This window comes from Mus caroli, unplaced genomic scaffold (genome assembly GCF_978045245.1).
Source record: "Mus caroli unplaced genomic scaffold, Mus_caroli_1 scaffold_14, whole genome shotgun sequence".
Taxonomy (NCBI): Eukaryota; Metazoa; Chordata; class Mammalia; order Rodentia; family Muridae; genus Mus; species Mus caroli.
Genome location: NW_028227269.1, coordinates 77770032 through 77788662, shown reverse-complemented (window position 1 = coordinate 77788662; position 18631 = coordinate 77770032). Strand labels below are relative to the sequence as shown.

The following is an 18631-nucleotide window of genomic DNA, read 5'->3' as shown; positions in this document are numbered from 1 at the left end:
AGGCTGGCCACAAACTCTAAACTGTCCTGTCTCAGCCTCCCAAGTGCTAGGATTGCAGGTATGTGCCATATGCCTGGGTACTGACACGGTAACTTTTTTTTCATGACTTACTTTTTTTTAAAAGGTTTATTTATTTTATTTATATGATAAATATAAATCACACCTGTCTTCAGACACACCAGAAGAGAGCATCCAATCCCATTACAGGTGACCATGTAGTTGCTGGGAATTGAACTCAGGACCTCTGAAAGAGCAGTCAGTGTTCTTAACCTCTGAGCCATCTCTCCAGCCCCTGACACAGAAACTTTTGTTTGTTTTGGTTGGTTGGTTTTTGGTTTTGTTTTGTTTTGTTTTGGTTGTTTGTTTGGTCTTTGGTTTTTTGTTTGAGTTTTTTGGGGTTTTTTTTGTTGTTGTTGGGTTTTTTTTTTTTTTTTGGTTTTGTTTTTTTCTTTTCTATCTTTTTCTTTTCTTTTTCTTTTTTTTTTTTTTGACAGGGTTTTTTCTCTGTGTGACAGTCCTGGCTGACCTAGAACACTCTCTGTAGACCAGGCTGGCCTTCAACTCACAGAAATCTGCCTGCCTCTGCCTCCCAAGTGCCAAGATTAAAGGCGTGCGCCACCACCACTTTGCGACACAGGAACTTTTAAGAGGCACACTCAAATTATAGCAGAAGGATCTCATAGACTATACCTTTAAATAAATGTGGACAGAATTCAAAACAGTAGTTAAAAGCTGATATGTAATGTTCTTTCAAAAAATACGATGAAATGCTTTTAGGTATGCATAATGCCTTGCCCACCTGGTCCTTATTCTGTAGTCCTTAATTTAGGTCACCAGCATACATTTTGGGGAGAGTGCGGTAAGACTTGGGTAACTGGGCCAATCACTTTTAACCTCAGTCCCATCAGTAAGATGGGAATAGAGTATCTTCCTGCGAGATTTTCATAATGGTTGAGTTGTCTGTTCTGTGAAGAGCCGTGAAGAGTGGCTAGCTAAAGAAATGCCATCGAAATGTTTGCTCCTGCATACATAACCATCTGGGTGACCCACCACAATCCCTGTCTTCATTCTCCATTTAGGAGCTGTTTGAAACACTAGCACAAGGCCCAGTGGGCAGTATACCTGACAGAAGTCAAAGGTGTGAGAGCAGGACCCCTCAGCTCAGCCCTGAAGCTGTCTCCGTGCTCTGGAATCTTCTGAAGCAGGCCCCACGGCCAGCCCAGGCCCTATTGGAGCTGCTGCTTGAGGACCACCACAGTGCCAGCCTGTGCCCTAGTCCTCTGCAGAAATCCCTGCTGGACCTCATCCGAGAGGCACTGCAGACCCTGAGGGACCCTGCCTCTCAGCCCCCCGGGGTGGCTGATGCTGTCTGTGGAGCCCTTCAGGCTCTCTGCTGCACAGCTGAGCTACCAGAGAGTGAGTGGCGTGTCCTGTGTGAGGAACTGTTGGAGACCTGCAGGACTGAGGACAGTCCCCTGCAGGAGGAACGGCTGCTTGGTTGCCTGTTGCACAAGGCTGGACGGAACCTGCTGTCCCTCTATGGCCACACCTATGCAGAGAAGGTGGCAGAAAGGCCACCAAAGGCCACACTTTCAGGAAAAGGTGTGTTCTTCACTGTTTCTCTTTCTACTTTGGTAATTTCAATATCCCCAGCCATTCTAAAGTCAGGACTAACTGTTGTATTTGCTTGTTGTTCAAGACAAGAGAGGCTAAGCAAGAAGATGTAGCATGTTTCATAATTGTCTGTCTGTCTATTTGATTAGCCAAAGTGAAAAATTAAATAAATAACAGGAAGCCAGGCGGTGGTAGTGCATGCCTTTAATCCCAGCACTCAGAATGCAGAGCAGGCAGATCTCTATAAGGTTGAGGCCAGCCTGGTCTACAGATTGAGCTCCAGGATAACTTTTTTGTCACAGAAAAACTGCTGCTGCTGCTGCTGCTGCTGCTATTAGTAATAATAGTAATAATAATAATATACCAGGACCAGAAAAGAGTTTTGTAGAAGCTACTAAGAGGAACGAAACATCTTTAAAGTGTAAACAATCTAGTTTAACTTTTTAAAAGTCTGTTCTTGGGCCAGAAAGATTGGGTACAGGTGCTTGCCACCCTAGCCCAGAAATCTGAGTCTGATCCCCAGAACCCATATAAAAGTGGAAGGAAAGAAGACACTCCACAGCATTGTTCTCTGACCTCCATAGTATGCACGTGCGTGAACACACACACACACGTCGTCGTCATCATCATCATTGGTTTTTAGGTTTTGCGGGGGTTTGTTGTATTTTATTTTGTTTTGTTTTTAGGGTTTTGGTTTTTTTTTTTTTTTGGTTTTTTTTTTGGTTTTTTGAGACATAGTTTCTCTGTGTAGCCTTGGCTACCATGAAACTCACTCTGTAGACCAGGCTGGCCTCTGCCTCCCTAACGCTGGGATTTATGGCATGCACCACCACCACCTAGCAAATAAATTTTAAGTAAATAAATCCAAGCACCTAGTCTCACACTGCTTGGTTTTCAGTGGCGACTGTAGCATAAGAAACGGGCGCTTGCCGCTGCCTGGTAACCCTTCTGGTGTGATGTTCTGTCATCCCAGATCATCCTGATCCTGAGCGGGCGATGCTGGCCCTGTTCTCCACTCCTGACCCAGCCCATGCGTGGAAAATGGCCTTTTTCTACTGCCTGAGTAACAACAAACACTTCCTGGAGCAGATCCTTGTGAGTCAAGCTTAATTGCTGTCCATCATAGAAGAACCCAGAACTCTCTCCCACCCGTGTATCCAACTCCTACAGCTTAATTAGTGACAAATCCTCTGGTTATCATCCTGCAGCCCCTAGAGAGAGAGGCCTCTGAGGATCAGTTCCGTTCATGATCGATGCTGTGGTCACTCATTCTGTTGGACCTTTGGTGGGAAGTAAGGTGTTGGCTGTGAGTCAGCTCCCTGGAAGATGTAGAAAGCAAAGGCCATGGCAGCCGTACTAGGTCTAGCGGGCAGGAAGAATGAACTAACTCTTAACTCTCGCCTCCCGAATTGCAACTGAACTTATTTACTTCAACAGATAAATTTATGAGTCCCATCCTGTAGGCCATGTGCTATGTGAAGACACAAGGTTACAGCAGAAGTCTGTCCCTCACTTCAAAGTGTTGTGCTTTGGGGACATTCATTTTTATGTAACCAACCATTTGTGTCATTATGGGAATCCTACTTAATGATGCTAGGAGTCATTCTTTCCAGTTCAGGCAGCCACCTATGGTGACCTTTGCCTTGTAGGTGACAGCACTGACCCTGTTGAAAGAGGAAGATTTCCCAAGCCTTGGATACTTGCTTGATAGAGAATTCAGGCCTCTCAGTCACCTGCTCGTGCTCCTGGGCTGGACACACTGCCAGAGCCTGGAATCAGCTAAGAGACTGCTCCAGACTCTCTACAGGACCCAGGTATCTCAGCACCTCACACTCCCCCAGAGGCAAACACCATGGGGCTTCGGGCCTCCGTGGAGTTCAGTCTCCTAGTCAGCAACAGTATCTGATGCCAGGTGCCTGAGTCAGCGTATTTCTTCTGCTTTGACACAGGACCAAGGCCATGATGAGCTTCTCAGGGATGCGTGTGAAGGGTTGTGGGCTCACTTGGAAGTCTTGGAGTGGTGCGTACAGCAGAGCAGGTATGTCCCTGTCAAGCCATTCCCTCTCCTACCCTACCTGGAGCACATTCAATGCTGTGCTCCTTTTCTGGGGAAAAAAAAATTACTGTTAGCCAGGCAGGAATAATTGTCCCGTGTGGGGAAAACATAACTGATGATCAGCTTCCATTTGCAGCCATTGTGTCACAGTCAGAGGACAAGTCAGAGTCTGAAAGGACAACAGCTCACAAATCCCTAGGCACATTCTAAAGGCTGTGCATTGTCCTAAGCCGCCTAGAAGATGATCAGTCCTCCCAGCATTCCGGGGAAGTAGATCCCAACAGGATTCTCACTCTGAGCATGGGACACTAAGGGCCACACGTGGCGGCTCGCTCTTTCAATCTCAGTACCTAGGAGGCAGAGGCAGGCTGATCTCTGTGAAGTCACAGGCAGCCCATTCTACAGAGCAGGTTCCAGGAAAGCCAAGGTCGTTACATAGTGAGACCATGCCTCAAAAGCCACAACCACCCCCACAAAAGGTGAGACTCTGAAGCCCAGAACTGTTAAATAATCTTCACAGGGTGATACAGCAAGTAAATTTATCATCCATGTTCTTAGCCATACATTATTCTGAGTCGTAGGTTATTAAACCTATTTCATTGGATGTATATGAAACCCTGTATTTTCCTAGTCACTTAGCCCAGATCTGAGTTTCCATTTAATTCTTCGTTCATCTCACCAATGCTCAGAAAGTAGAGTAGTCAGAGGTGTGAGCAGGGAGGGGTTCTAACTCAAAGCAAGGAAACATATCAAAGCTACAGAGCATATAGAACTTAGGAACTTCAGTCATCAGCCCTTCTAAGACACCACTAACCAGAAAGGCTCTTCCTAGAGCCTTTCCAGACAACGTATCTTACTTGGTGAATATAATTCCTTCAAGGTAAATAAATGTCAACTTTTATCCTAGACCTAGTAAAAGATAGTTTGAGAAACTGAAACCTGAAGTATTCTAGGTCAGAGAAGAACAGGCTTGTCCTTCTGCCGGACAACAATATAAACTGCCTCCCTCGCCACCCTTCCATCCTTCCATCCTTCCTTTCCAGCAACCTCGTACCAAAGAGAGAGTTCTTGTGTCACTTACATGGTGGAGACAGCCACTCAGTGCTCTACTCTCTCCATCATCTTACAAACCTTCCAGCCCTCAACGAGGAAGAAGTCCTCAAGCTGTTACAGAAGGAACCAACCAAGGACCTCCAGGGAGAGCATGGTGAGTTGGCCAGGAGTCCCTCTGAAGAGTCTCATATGTCTCCTGCAGTATGAGATTAGTCTAGACATGGCTGCCCGGATGCCCGTTAGTTAGGCGGTTGGTCCAGCATGTATACTTTGAAGTATTGCTGTTCCCCAAGTCTGATTAGAGGATGTAGCGGCATCCCTCCCCTCTGCCACTGAGGTGTAGAGAATCCCATGGACATGCTCCCATTGTCGCCCTGTGGAATCATGTCAGGGACCAACTGAAATGTCAGTGAAGCAGTGCTGTGAAATGTCTTCTGCATTCTCAGCTCTGAGGAAATTCTTGGTGAGTGTACTTGATGCTTGCTAAACTGCACAGCACATTTCGTGCCTCCTTCAGACTCTGTAGAACAGGGCAAAAAGTTTGGAGGGAAGACTTATCAGAAACAATAGCAAAGCTGTATTTTAACCTTTGGCTTTTTTCTTAAAAATCAAGATCCAATGAGTGGGCTCCTTCTCCTTGCTGTCTGAGAGTACCGCCAGAGTGTAGTCATTCTGCTCCAGAGGTCAGAGAACTGTCTCCATGAGAATAGCTGTCTCCAGCAGGGAGAGGTTGCTTTGATTTACTTTTCAAAAGAACCTGCCACAAACCTATGTCACCACATTCTTCCCCCCACCCCGCCCCGCCCCCAAGTAGAATTCTGACTCACACCTACAAGTGCAGAAGGCTTCCAAGGATGTATTTAGATTTGGCCCCTGAACCCACTTAGATGTATTTGGAGCTTGGGACTTAAACTTGAGAAGGGACAGCAAGTACCATGGCTGAGGTACAAACCATATGAGGTAGAAGACAGAGCCCAGGCAGTGGAGGCCTGCATGAGATAGAAGGAAGACTGGTAGGGAAAAGACACAGAGGACAGAGCTGCTGGTGACTAGGAGGGTAAGAACCTCAACCCTCCAGACCAGGTCAACCCTCTTTGCTTCAGCCATGCTTGCTGCTCGTGGCTGAAAAGATTACCTCTGGGGCTGGAGAGATAGCTAAGTGGCTAAGAGCACTGACTGCTCTTCTGAAGGTACTGAGTTCAAATCCCAGCAACCACATGGTGGCTTACAACCATCTGTAATGACATCTGATGCCCTCTGATGTATCTGAAGACAGCTACAGTGTACTTACATAAAATAATAAATAAATCTTTTAAAAAAAGAAAAGAAAAGATTACCTCTGAACTTCTTCATTTCTATGCTTCAGAGACCCATGATGCCTCAGTCCCCGAGCACCTGAGCCAGTGTCAGAGCCTGACCCTCTACCAGGGCTTCTGTGCCATGAAGTATGCAGTCTATGCCCTCTGTGTGAACTCACACCAGCACTCTCAGTGCCAGGACTGCAGAGACAGCGCCTCCGAGGACCTGGCCTTGGTGGATCCAGGCAGCGATTCTCTCCCCTCCCCAGGTACAGCACTTCCCTGCCCCTGGCATACACAGACACCTTCCCCAGTGTCTCTGTGTGGTTACCACATCCTTCTAGGATGGCGTGCCCTTGATTTGGAAGTGCTCAGGAATGATTGTGCACATCTATCAACCTCTGCATCAAAAGGACCTGTTTACGTCTTGATGGATCTTACTCTGATCACCTAGCATAGTATTTGCCAGATGTTTTTCTTTCTGTAGCTAGACACCACAGTGAGAATAGCATTTCAGAGGCTGGAGAGATGACTCTGTGGTTGGGCTGTGGTGGTACACATGTTTAATCCCAGCACTCAGGAGGCAGAGGCAGGAGAATTTCTGAGTTCGAGGCCAGCCTGGTCTACAGAGTGAGTTCAAGGACAGCCAGGCATGCACAGAGAAACCCTGTCTCAAAAAAACAAAAACAGAACAAAAAGCACTGGCTGCTCTTCTATAGGCCCTGAGTTCAGTTCCCAGCACACATGGCAGTGTATAATTGTCTGTAACTATAGTCCCATGGGATGCAATGCCCTCTTCTGATGTACAAATGTGCATGCTGACGAAGCACCCACATACATAAAATACATAAATAATTCTCCCTCTCCCTCTCCCCCCCTCTCTCTTTCACACACACACACACACACACACACACACACACACACACACACTCTGTCTCTCTCTTCTCTCTCTGCTCACATGATCTTTCTCTTCCCCCTCCCACCACCTCTCTCCCCATGGTGACTTCCCTGGCTTCCATCCTTGGGGCTGGTAAACTCATCTGAGAACAGCTTCCCAGTAAACCTGTCTATGTAAACAAACAAACAAAAGAAAGAAAGAAAGAATAATGTTTCTTATCAACTTTGGTTTAAACTTCAGTATGCAGCTTATATCTTTATATATGTATACATTTATGTGTGTGAAATATAAATTGAAGCTTAGTATTAAGTAACAGTACTCCAAGTAGAACATACGATTGTTTTTCTTTTCCTTTCCATTCTTCCTTCCTTCCTAAGTCATACTGTGTAGTCAGTTCAAATGGAAATTGATGTAGCCTAGTCTGGCCTCAACCTCAGAAGCCTCCCAACACTGGGTTACAGGCATGAACTACCATGTTTAGCTCTGCCCCCTCCCTCCCCTCCTCCTTACCCTCCTTTCCCTCCTCCTCCTCTTCTTTTAATTTTTTTAGATTCTTTTTTTAAATATATATGGCTGTTTTGCCTGCATGTCTCTGTGTATTATACGCATGCCTGGTGTCCACAGAGAACAGAAAACAGCATCAAACCTCCTCAGAACTGGAGATACAGAGACTGTGAGCCATCATATAGATGTAGGGAATCAAACCCATGTCCCCTAGAAAAGCAGCCAGTGCTCTTAACCACAGAACCATCTCTCCAGCCTCTCCTTTGTTAGGGCAGTTTCATTCTATAGCTCAGGCTGGCCTTGAACTTGTGGCACCCCTCCTGCCTTAGCCTCCAGAATGCTGGGATCAGAATTGCACCACCACATTCTTGTGAAATGAGAGACCTAGGCAGCCTAAGGTCCTCTTTAAGCATAGTGGGAGGTTAAAGTTGAATTGAGATTATGATAAGGAGCCCATGTTACCTTAATCCCTAGAACTGAAATATGGAGGAAGCCTTTGTCATAGATAAGAAAGATTGTGATCGTGTAAGAGCATAAGCATGGCATTGTTCAGTGGCTCTGCTTTTTCATGTTGCTCTCCCTTATCTCTTCCTCGTCCATTCTTAGGTGCTTCACATCTCTTCCCAACATACCTGGCCAGGTGCCGACAGTATTTACACAGCATCCCCGCCTCTCTGTGCCTGGAAATTCTGGAAAACATCTTCTCATTGCTCCTCATTACCTCTGCCGACCTTCACCCAGAGCCTCACCTGCCTGAGGACTATGCCGAGGACGAGGACATTGAGGGGAAAGGCCCCTTGGGTTTGAGGTCCCCATCAGAGAGCCCTCAGCACATAGCTGCAACAGAGAGGAGGTCAGAGCGGGCTTCCATGGGACCCAGGAACCCTGCTCATACAGTGCCCAACTGTCCAAAGGTAGAACCAAAAGACAGTTCACCAGGGCCTCACAAGCACAGCTTTTTGGATCTGAAGCACTTTACTAGTGGCGTGAATGGATTCCTGGCCGATGAGTTTGCAATAGGAGCATTCCTCAGCCTTCTTCAGGAACAGCTCAGTGAAATTAGCAGCCACTGCACTCCCGAGGAGACAAAGCTGCCGGAAGACCAGAGCTGTTCAGCGGCCAGAGATGGACTTCAGAGCCGCCTGCACAGGTTCTCAAAGGTTCTCTCCGAGGCACAGTGGCGGTACAAAGTGGTAACGAGCAACCAGGGCTCAGGTGAGAAGAGGGGTCAGAACTAGAAAGTCTAGAAAGTAGGAAAGGAGAAAAGACCCAGCAATGTGGACAAGGGGCAGGCATGTGGGAACCACACCCTAATCTGAGACATACGACCATAGCAGCCCAGGGCAGTGCTGCAGATCTTGGGATCTGCTTAATGAAGATCACCCCGCCTGTTTCCACAATGGTCAGATCAAAGCTGCTCACCGTGCCTGTGTTTGCTGTTTCAGAAGAGCAACTTTCCCGAAGATACCGGCCCATTGCCACGAGGCATTCTAGTCTCCGCCGAGGTCGTCGGACCAGAAGGACCCGGGCAGGTGATCAAAAGAACTCTTGTCAAGCCTTGTTCCCATTCACCTGACAGAGAGGCATGCCAGTGCTTGTCCGTTCCTTTAAGCTGAGCATATGGTCAGAAACACAAAAGCATCTTCCCACTCCCACAGTCAGCTCTTGACAGTTTCTTACACAGCCATGCAGAAAATTTTCCATGCAACACAATGTACACATCCTTTCACATATTCACACACACACACACACACACACACACAGGCATGCACAGGTTGTAGACACTCTGGGTAGGCGAAGGTTGACACGAGAGAAACCTGGGAAACTGCGTGGTGGTGGTGGTGTCACTCAGCTCTGATGCTTCTCAGCTGGTTGGCTTGGGACACAGGCAGAGTCTGCGTCCACCTGAGTCACCCAGCTCACGAGTGTGCACTCCATTTCCTTTTCTCCACAGTGGTTCCTTTCCACAGGGCTGCCTCAGCAGTGGGCCAAGGGGACACCGTTGGTGGGTGACACGGCCTTCATAAGGTCACACTGAGGGACAGACAGCCTCCATTGGCACTGAGCATCATTTCCCCTGGGCAGCCTTCTGCAGGCCACGGCTGGCTCTTTATTTCCTCCCTTTTCATATCTCAAGACACATCCTCTGTGTCAGAAAATGTCCCAACCCCTTCTTTGCACCTCATTGTTGCCTGATCATGATTTTACCAAACTATCACTAGTACTTTCTCTTCAGATGTTGGTCACAAGCTCCCAGGACTCTTAAGACCCCACATGGTAAAAGCCATTGGTATAAACTGCTATCCTGTACTTGCTCTTTAGCCTCAGTCCGCCTAGATTTTGACTTGTAGTCTGACTTCACACTTTGTACGCTATAAGGAGTTGCTGACTAAATTTTCCATCTATTACCTCTAGATGGCCGGGAAAAAGGCTCCAACCCATCCCTGGAAGGGACAAGTAGCGAGCTGAGCACAAGTACTTCAGGTGTGTGCGTCCCAGCTGCTGCCACCTGCAGACAGCTTGCCCTCATGCACCCTTGCCATGCCCTGTGCTGCAAACACTAGAACTGAAGCTCTGTTCAAGGTTTATTCTTGCAGATAGCAGCAGATGTCAGCTGGGAAAGGGGAAAAGGCTCTCTTCCTTGGTTAAGTCGCCCAGTAGTAAGACAAAGGCTCAAGGAAGGCAGTTGGTACTTATATTCTAAGATGGTAATACATGTTTGCCCTTCGTACATGAAGACATGACTGGCAGTTATTTAGGGAAAGAAAAAAGAGAAGTACTTCATTAAGAGGCTCTTTTTAACCCAGGCAGTGGTGGTGCACGCCTTTAATCCCAGCATGTGGTAGGCAGGGGCGATCAGATCTCTGTAAGTTTAAGAACAGCATGGACTACAGAGTAAGTTCTAGAATAAACAACAACAATAAAAAGTCATTTGCAAACCTTTTATAGAAACTAGGAATATGGAGAGATGACAACTTTGGTTTGTTTGTTTTTTTCCTTAATGTCTCCAACATCCTTACACCCGAACAGAAGGGAGTCTGAGTGCTGTGTCTGGGCAGGTGGAGTCAGACAGCCGGTTTCAGCCCCAACCTCAGAGTTCGATCATTCCCATGATGTTCTCCACGCCGGAGTCTCTGCTGGCATCCTGTATCCTCAGGGGGAACTTTGCAGAAGCCCATCAGGTAAGCAGAGCCATAGCCACACCTCATCATGGTAAAGCATGCTAAGTGAGCCCCTAACTGGTTGTCGCCTCCAGCCTCAGGGAAAGCTAAATGTATGTGACATCAAAAGTACTTGGGGGGTGCTTGCAAGAGGTCCCACTGAGCAGAAGAAGTAGAAAGGAATGTGTCTGTGTGTACAGGCCCCGTGCTTAGCACTGCAGGCTTAGAGGCATTGAGTTATTTGTGTTCCTAAGAGAAGTGGCGTGTTAACAAAATACAGTAGCCACAATCTCCTACCTCATAACAGCGAAACTTTTGTTTCTTTCTTCATACTTTTGTAAACATATCTGTGTTTTTATATAGTTAAAAATCAGAGTTGGTCATGGTAATGCACACCTTTAATCTCCACACAAGGGAGGCAGAAGCAGGTGGATCTCTGAGTTTGAGGCCAGCCTGGTCTACAAAGCAAGTTCTAGGACAACCAGGGCTACACAGAGAAACCCTGTCTTGAAAAAAAAAAAAACCACAATGCAGATAACTTTTGGTAATAAACAGCTCATTCACCATATAGCATAGAAGTAGCAAACTAGAGTGCCCTGCAGATATGTAAGGAAAATAGCATTCAAAAGACTCAAGCTTTCCAAGCCTTGATCCTCCATGGACAGTTGTAGCTCAGTATAATTCCTGCTTTTCCCACCTCAAGGTAAGGCTAAGAAGATTATACAGAAGTCATGAGAAATGCAGGAACCATGTGTGTTGTTTAAACTCAATAGCATTAAGTACCACTTATGCTTCAAACTCTCAGTGCATTTTTTAAAACTTAATGCTAGTCCCTGACCAAGTGTTTAGGTTAGAATTTTCTATGGTGTGACTTCAGTTGTTAAGCAGATCTAGGGGAAATTCTATGCTAAGATGATCTTTCCTGCTGGGCGTGGTGGCGCACACCTTTAATTCCAGCACTCGGGAGGCAGAGGCAGGCGGATTTCTGAGTTCGAGGCCAGCCTGGTCTACAAAGTGAGTTCTAGGACAGCCAGGGCTACCCAGAGAAACCCTGTCTTGAAAAACCAAAAAAAAAAAAAAAAAAAAGATGATCTTTCCTTAATCCCCACTGTACCTTTTAAGAGTTCTTACTTTAATAAAGAGGAACCTCTGGACAAGAAAGGTGATCCCTCCACCCCACCAAATCTTTTTGTTTTTGTAGTGCCATGGATTGAACCAGGGGTCTCACAATGAGTTACACTCCTGGATCAGAAATAGATCCTGGATCTCACTGTTCTGTTGTTCTTGCTTCTCAAACAGCTGGACTAGGAGTTGCATAGTGCTTTCTCCTCTAAATACCCTACACTTGTCTTCCTTTCCTTGAGTCGTGTGTGTGTGTGTGTGTGTGTGTGTGTGTGTGTGTGTGTGTAACATCAGAGAGGAGGGAGTCTCAACTGAGAAAATGGCTCCAATAGGATCAGGCTATAGGTAAGCCTGAGGGCATTTTCTTTATTAGTGATTGATGAGCTGAGCCAGCCCTGAGCTAGTGATCGTGGGTTCTATAAGAAATTAGGCTGAGCAAACCAGTAAGCAGCACCCCTCCATGGCCTCTGCATCAGCTCCTGCCCCCAGGTTCCAGGCCTGCTTGCGTTCCTGTCCTCACTTCCTTCAGTGATGGACAGTGCTGAGGAAGTGTAAGCCAAATAAACCCTTTCCTCCCCAAGTTGCTTTGGTCACAGTGTTTCATCACAGCAACTGAAACAGTATCATTAATTAAATTCCTGGTCCGGGAAAATATTTTCTTGTGTATTTTGCATAGGCGCTTCTTCTGAGATGACTGATGTCGTTTGCTTATTTCCTGCTGGACCTTTGGTGATTGGTTTATGGACTTTTTTTAGCCACTTTGTATTTGGCCTCTTAACATTTGGTGTCAGCTTAGTATAGTGGCACATGCCTTTAATCCCAGCACGTGGGAGGCAGAGAGAGGTGGATTGAGGCTACCCTGGTCTACAAAGTGAGTTCCATGACAACCAGGGCTACACAGAAAAGCCCTCTCTCAAAAAGAAAAAATAAAAATCCAATGCTCTCTAGTCCTGTAAAATAGCCATCTTAGGTCCATAGTCTAATGAGTTGGCCCAGCATTCTATCTCTGGATACTCCCAGAGTCTGTGGACTCACCACTGCCACACTCCTTCCCTTTCCATGACAGGTGGTACTCATGTTCAACCTAAAGTCCTCACCTAGCGCCGGGGAGCTGATGTTTGTAGAGCGATACCAAGAGGTAATCCAGGAGCTGGCCCGCGTAGAACATAAGATTGAAAACCAGAATTCAGATGGGGGTAACAACACCATTCGGCGCACTGGCAGTGGGCGCTCAACTCTCCAGGCCATCGGCAGTGCTGCAGCAGCAGGTTTGTCTTCCTTGCTGACATTAAAGTTGGAGGGATAGCTGGGGTGGTGGCTTAAGGGAAGATACCACCCAGGTCTTCATGAGAAGTCAACAGAAACGGGACGCAGGACACCAGCTATCCTGACACATTCCAAGAGATTCCCAGCTGCACGCAGCCTCCCTGGGGAGGTGTTTCACACACCCTCCCTCTCACGCCACCCCTACTTATCCTTTCAGCTTAATCTAAAGAGCAGGAGGGCTGCCCCTGTGCATCTTGTAATCCCTCACGGGGGCTTTAGAGGGTTGTTAGGAGGACTTCCCCTCCCTGTAGTTGTTCCGCAGTAAGCGGTATCACATGACTGTTCCTAAAGTTGAAAAAACGAACCCGCTTGTTAACATTTGCAGCCTGGGGGCCACAGCCTGGTTCCCAGCAGTGGGAGCTGGGTACCCCAACAGCTACCTTTCCTTCTTTCTCAAAGCGGAAGCTCATCCCGCATTTTCAGCTCTCCTGTCTCCCCAGACTCCATACATCAGGTTACCATCCTGTGGTTGGCCTTTACAGACACTTCCAGAAACTTTTCAGTGCCTTCTTAAAATATATACCCAAGTCCTTGTGCCTGTTCAGCAAGTGTTCTTAACCCAGTGAGCCATCTCCCCAACCCCTATTTAAAACATATATAGGCACATAGAGTCAATGTTTCAGACAGAAAGGGCCTCTGACAGCAGTAATGTTGTCTAGTGTGTTTTTTGGTTTTTTTGGTTTTTTTTTTTTTTTTAGCAATGTGTTTTAGAGTATTTCCATGAATGGGCCCTAATGAAAGCCTATTGTGCACAGATCCTGTGCAGAAGAGCCTCAGGCAAACTTCTTTTCATAATGCAGGTGGTAGCTAGAATCGCCCTAACCCTTCTGCTTTGCTCCAATGCTGCCTGTCCAGGGATGGTATTTTACTCCATCTCTGATGTGACTGACAAGCTCCTTAGCCCCTCTGAAGACCCCATCCCCACGCTCCAGGAGGACTTTTGGATAAATGCTACTCCCATGGAGACCCCCACGCCTCTTAGAGAAGTCCTGGAAGACCTCAGTCCCCCGGCCATGGCTGCATTTGACCTAGCTTGCTGCCAGTGCCAGCTCTGGAAGACCTGCAAACAGCTCTTAGAAACAGCTGAGCGGCGACTGAGCAGCAGCCTTGAGAGCCGGGGTAAGTGAATGGTGTTCACCTCCCTCCATTCCCATCCATCCATCCATCCATTCATTCTTAGTTATGCCAAAGAGCTCATTGAACCTTTAAGAAGCTGTGAGGGGAGGAAAGGGGGAAGGTACTAAGCATTAGTTAATGCCCTCATTCTAATGGCGTAAGTACAAACTATCGAGTGTCTCGTCATATTCAGAAACAGCAGTCTGTAGTCATTTAGAGAAATTCTCTGCTGATTTGTCATTAAGTTGAAGGAAGTCAACGGGTAACTAGATTTATAGGGAAGAGGAGATACACAGCAGAAGAGAGAGGAGGATGAACAGAGGGGATGTTCAAGGCATAGGACATAAAGATGCCACAAAGGAACCCACCAATCACTACTTTGTAAAAAGAAAGAAACATACTTTAAGAATGATACAGACCTGTGGAGTGAGGAGGCAACATGCTGGAGCCCTGGGTTCAATCTGCTGGCCTAAAAAAACCAAGGTTCCAGAGAAATAAGTACTATGAGACGGCAGGCTTCCCCTGGGTGAAGATGAGACTGCCATGAGTATGTAAACCAGGGTAAGGGAAAATGTCCTAGGATATGTGCGCGGAATGCTTAGAGCAGTGGTTCTCAACCTGTGGGTCACGACCCCTTTGAGAGTTGGAACAACCCTTTCATATAGGGGTCACATACAACCATCAGATATTTATATTACAATTCATGACACTGACAAACTTGCGATCAGGAAGTAACAATGAAAATAATGTTATGACTAAGGGGTGACCACAACGTGTGGAACTGTATTAAAGGGTCACAGCATTAGGAAGGTTGAGACCCACTATCTTAGAGAAAGAGTATGGGAAGGTATATGAAGATAGCCTTGGGCAGTTAGTAAAGACAACTGAATCCAGCTCAGGCCCATGGCTGAGGAGAACAGGAAAACAAATCCCCAGGGAGTGTCCCTTTGTCTTTGGTCAACAAATCCCACAGAAATGCCAGAGATTCTGAATCTGCTGTCTACGGCTGAGGCATCTCACGAAGGTAGTCCTGGAGCCTCAGGCATGCCATATAGCAGGTCTGCTTGTGGTCATCCAAAATGTCACAGTGTGCACCCAGCAATTGCTATTAGAAAAGAAGATCTACCCAAGGAACTGCAAAACTGAGCATCAGCCTCTGAGAATCCAGTTTTCCCTTTGTCTATTTCAGGTCGAAGGCTCGACCAGGTTGTCCTGAATCCTGATGGTATGCGAGGTTTTCCATTTGTCCTTCAGCAAATTAGTAAAATTCTCAGTTACCCACTTACGCAAATGGGACTAGCAAAATCAGGTAAGTTGCTTTACTCCACCCCTTTGCCGTTCCTGGGTTGGAACAACGGGTGAGCAGACATTTTTCTCCCCTCTCTTCCTTTCCACATGTTTTCCACAGAGACTCTAGAAGAAAGGGGAGGAGGCGCTCTGCGGAGCAGCATCTCTGAGCTGCTTCAGATGTGCTGGCCCAGCCTCACCGAAGACTGCGTTGCCAGCCACACCAGCTTTTCCCAGCAGCTGGAGCAGGCTCTGCAGTCACTGCGAGAGGCATTAGCGTTGCCAGGTACAGGTCTGTCTGCACAGGAACAGATAGATAAGCAGAAAAGAGCAGCAGGAAAGGGAGATGAGACAGCCGAGGATGTATGAGCGTTTTGGAGCAGAGGCTCTGCCCTCTAGAGCTGGGCTCAGTCAGCCATTTCCAGCTAAGCAAGGCACATCTCAGAACCACACTTCCTTCTTCCCCAACTCAGTTGAAAGGACACTTGACACTCTTACTAGCAGGTACTTTTTTTTTTTTTTTACTCCTGGTAAGAAACATACCCAGCTGGTACAGGGTTAGTTTTGACCAACCCTCCTCAAAAGCTTCATATGCCCTTCATAAAGCTGTTGCACCCCAGAGAGAGCAGGGTCAAAACAGCACTGTATAGCCTGCCTTCACTAGACTCCAGGCTCTCTCTGGCTGAGATCACATGCTCACGTGGCTGAACTGGGAGTTTTGTGTGTCTGTTTGTTTTGTTTGTCTGCCTTCTAAGTGTGGTGCTTACATAGTCAGTCACATGTGTCCTGGAGAAACCCAGTGTACTATGTAGAAAGCTCAGCTTACACACTGGGTCTCAAGTTGATCCAAAGCCAAGAGGCCAGAGAGATGGCTCAGTGGCTAAGAGTGCTTGCTCTTCCAGAGGACCCAAGTTTAGTTTCTGGCACCCACATTGAGTGCCTCACAAACACCTCAACTCCAGCTCCAATCGGTCCCACATCTTCTGGACTCTGCAGGCACCCAAATTCACATATACAGGCACATATCTAAAAATAAAAAACAGAGCCATGTGTGTGGGTAGCCTTTAATCCCAGCACTTGGGGGGCAGAGGCAGGTGGATCTCTGTGAGTTTGAAGTCAGCCTGGCCAACAGACCAAGCAAGTTCCAGGGTAGCCAGGGCTAAACAGAGAAACCCTGTCTCAAAAACACACAAACAAAAAAAGTAAATAAATAAATAGAATGTTTCTTTTTAGAAATTGACTCAAAGCTAAAAGCTTAGAATAAAGCCACATCTCTTCTCCCGCCCGGATCCCTCACAGAGCCCAAGAGTACTCCACTCTCTTGCCTAGTGGAGCAGGCAGCCCAGAAAGCCCCCGAGGCAGAGGCCCACCCTGTGCATATCCAAAGTCAGCTCCTCCAGAAGACGCTGGGCAGACAGACCCCAGCAGGCCCCAGACAGACTGACTACGTGGGAGCCTTCTTCAGCTACTGCAGCAGCCTGGCTGCCGTCCTCCTCCGGAGTCTGAGCTCCGACCCTGGTGAGTAGTGAGAAAGATTTGGAGTTATGACTGGCAGTTATTTAAGGAAAGAAAGAGAAGTGCTTCATTGAGAGCCTCTTTCTAACCCAGGCAGTGGTAGCACACGCCTTGAATTCTAACACTCAGGAGCCAGAGGCAGGTGGATCTCTGTGAGTTCTCGGTCAGCCTGATCTACAGAGTGAGTTTTAGGACAGCCAGGGCTACACAGAGAAACAAAAAAAAAAAAAAAAAAGAGGTTCTTTCTGGTTACACAATAACCAAGGATATCAGATTTGTAAATCTCTTATTACTACTCTATGTTACGCATCTTTCTGCAAAGTAAAATTTTTCAGCTCATGGAAGTCCTCAATAACCTCTCATGGGATTGGTGCCTCAAAAATATATCTGAAGCCGGGCGTGGTGGCACATGCCTCTAATCCTGAAACTTGGAGGACAGAGGCAGAAGGATCAGGACTTCCAATCCAGTCTGGGCTATATAATAACCTGTAACAAAACAAAGCAAAAAGTCTGTCAGAACTGGGGGCCATTGTAGATTTGAGAGCCCAGTGGAAAAATCAGGCTTTTGACATGAGTCCTAGATTCTTTCTTGAGTTGATAGCAAATTCCAGGTGAATGGATAAAAAGCTGAAATCTTACATTTTCCAGATCCCCAACCTTTTAACCACCAACCTGATGCCATAAATAGTTTAACAGGTCATGACTAAAACACAGATGCATGAAAATACAGTATAATCTTACCTTTGAGTTCTGTACATAAGAGATCAATGAAACATCAATATTTAGACTTAGATCCTATCCCATGGTACCCCATTATGTGCATGCAGACATTCCAGGAGCCAAAACACTTCAGAGCATTTCAGAGACAGAGGCTCAAACTGTCAGCTTCAACTTCAGTCAGGTTGCAGTGAGCATTGTGTGCTCGGTAGCTAGACTGGCCACTGAAGTTTGTCTGGGTTGGAAGTCTTTAACGCTGTGATGTGAAATAACTTGTGTCCAGGGTCATGGCGAGACCACCTGTACCACCTCTGAGTCAACAGAAGACTGTTCTGCTGTCTTCATTGTCGCTCACAGCACAACTAATCGATTCTCTGAAGCAGGGCCCTGAGCACTTGCTCCCAGCCAGGCAAACAAAGCTTATTTCTTTACTCTCTCAGATCATGTGGAGGTCAGGGTTGGAAATCCCTTTGTTCTCCTGCAGCAGAGCTCTTCCCAACTGGTGTCACATCTCCTGCTTGAAAGACAAGTTCCCCCAGACAGGTAAGTAAGCTTCACTTGTGAAGACTTTTATTCTCTCATAGCAGGCTCAAATTCAACGTTCCTCCTTCCTTTCTCTCTTGCTTACCGCTAACGTATATTCTGAGTAGGAAACTATTGGTGACTCTACACTGACAGATGAGGTTCGCTAATGATGGTCATGGAGCCTGTAGAGAAATAAGCATCCTCAGACTTGAGACTATTGCTTGTAAGGCATAAAAAGTGTTATAACCCATGTGGAAACCCATTTTACCATTATCTACTATGATTAAAAATTGTTCACAAATGGCCAATAAGTATTTACAAAAGTAGTGAACATCTTTAACCATCAGGGAAATGCAAATTAGAGGTACTTTGAGATCCTACCTCACCCCAGTCTACTATCAGAAAAGCATATGACCACAAGAATCTGGTGCAGATGAGG

General features: G+C 46.7%; 1 protein-coding gene across 2 annotated transcripts in view; it reads left to right on the top strand.

Annotated features, from left to right (window-relative positions):
• Positions 1 to 18631, top strand: part of Zfyve26 (zinc finger FYVE-type containing 26) — a 70057-nt gene that overhangs the window by 7566 nt on the left and 43860 nt on the right. For both annotated transcript variants that reach the window (XM_021178747.3, XM_021178746.3), the window contains exons 5-20: positions 1080 to 1602; positions 2588 to 2709; positions 3264 to 3428; positions 3564 to 3652; positions 4714 to 4877; positions 6090 to 6290; positions 8030 to 8638; positions 8869 to 8955; positions 9839 to 9907; positions 10454 to 10605; positions 12773 to 12974; positions 13888 to 14151; positions 15338 to 15457; positions 15557 to 15721; positions 16735 to 16953; positions 18108 to 18210. In XM_021178747.3, coding sequence (XP_021034406.1) covers positions 1080 to 1602; positions 2588 to 2709; positions 3264 to 3428; positions 3564 to 3652; positions 4714 to 4877; positions 6090 to 6290; positions 8030 to 8638; positions 8869 to 8955; positions 9839 to 9907; positions 10454 to 10605; positions 12773 to 12974; positions 13888 to 14151; positions 15338 to 15457; positions 15557 to 15721; positions 16735 to 16953; positions 18108 to 18210 — 3254 coding nt within the window. The remainder of the gene's footprint in view (positions 1 to 1079; positions 1603 to 2587; positions 2710 to 3263; positions 3429 to 3563; positions 3653 to 4713; positions 4878 to 6089; positions 6291 to 8029; positions 8639 to 8868; positions 8956 to 9838; positions 9908 to 10453; positions 10606 to 12772; positions 12975 to 13887; positions 14152 to 15337; positions 15458 to 15556; positions 15722 to 16734; positions 16954 to 18107; positions 18211 to 18631) is intronic.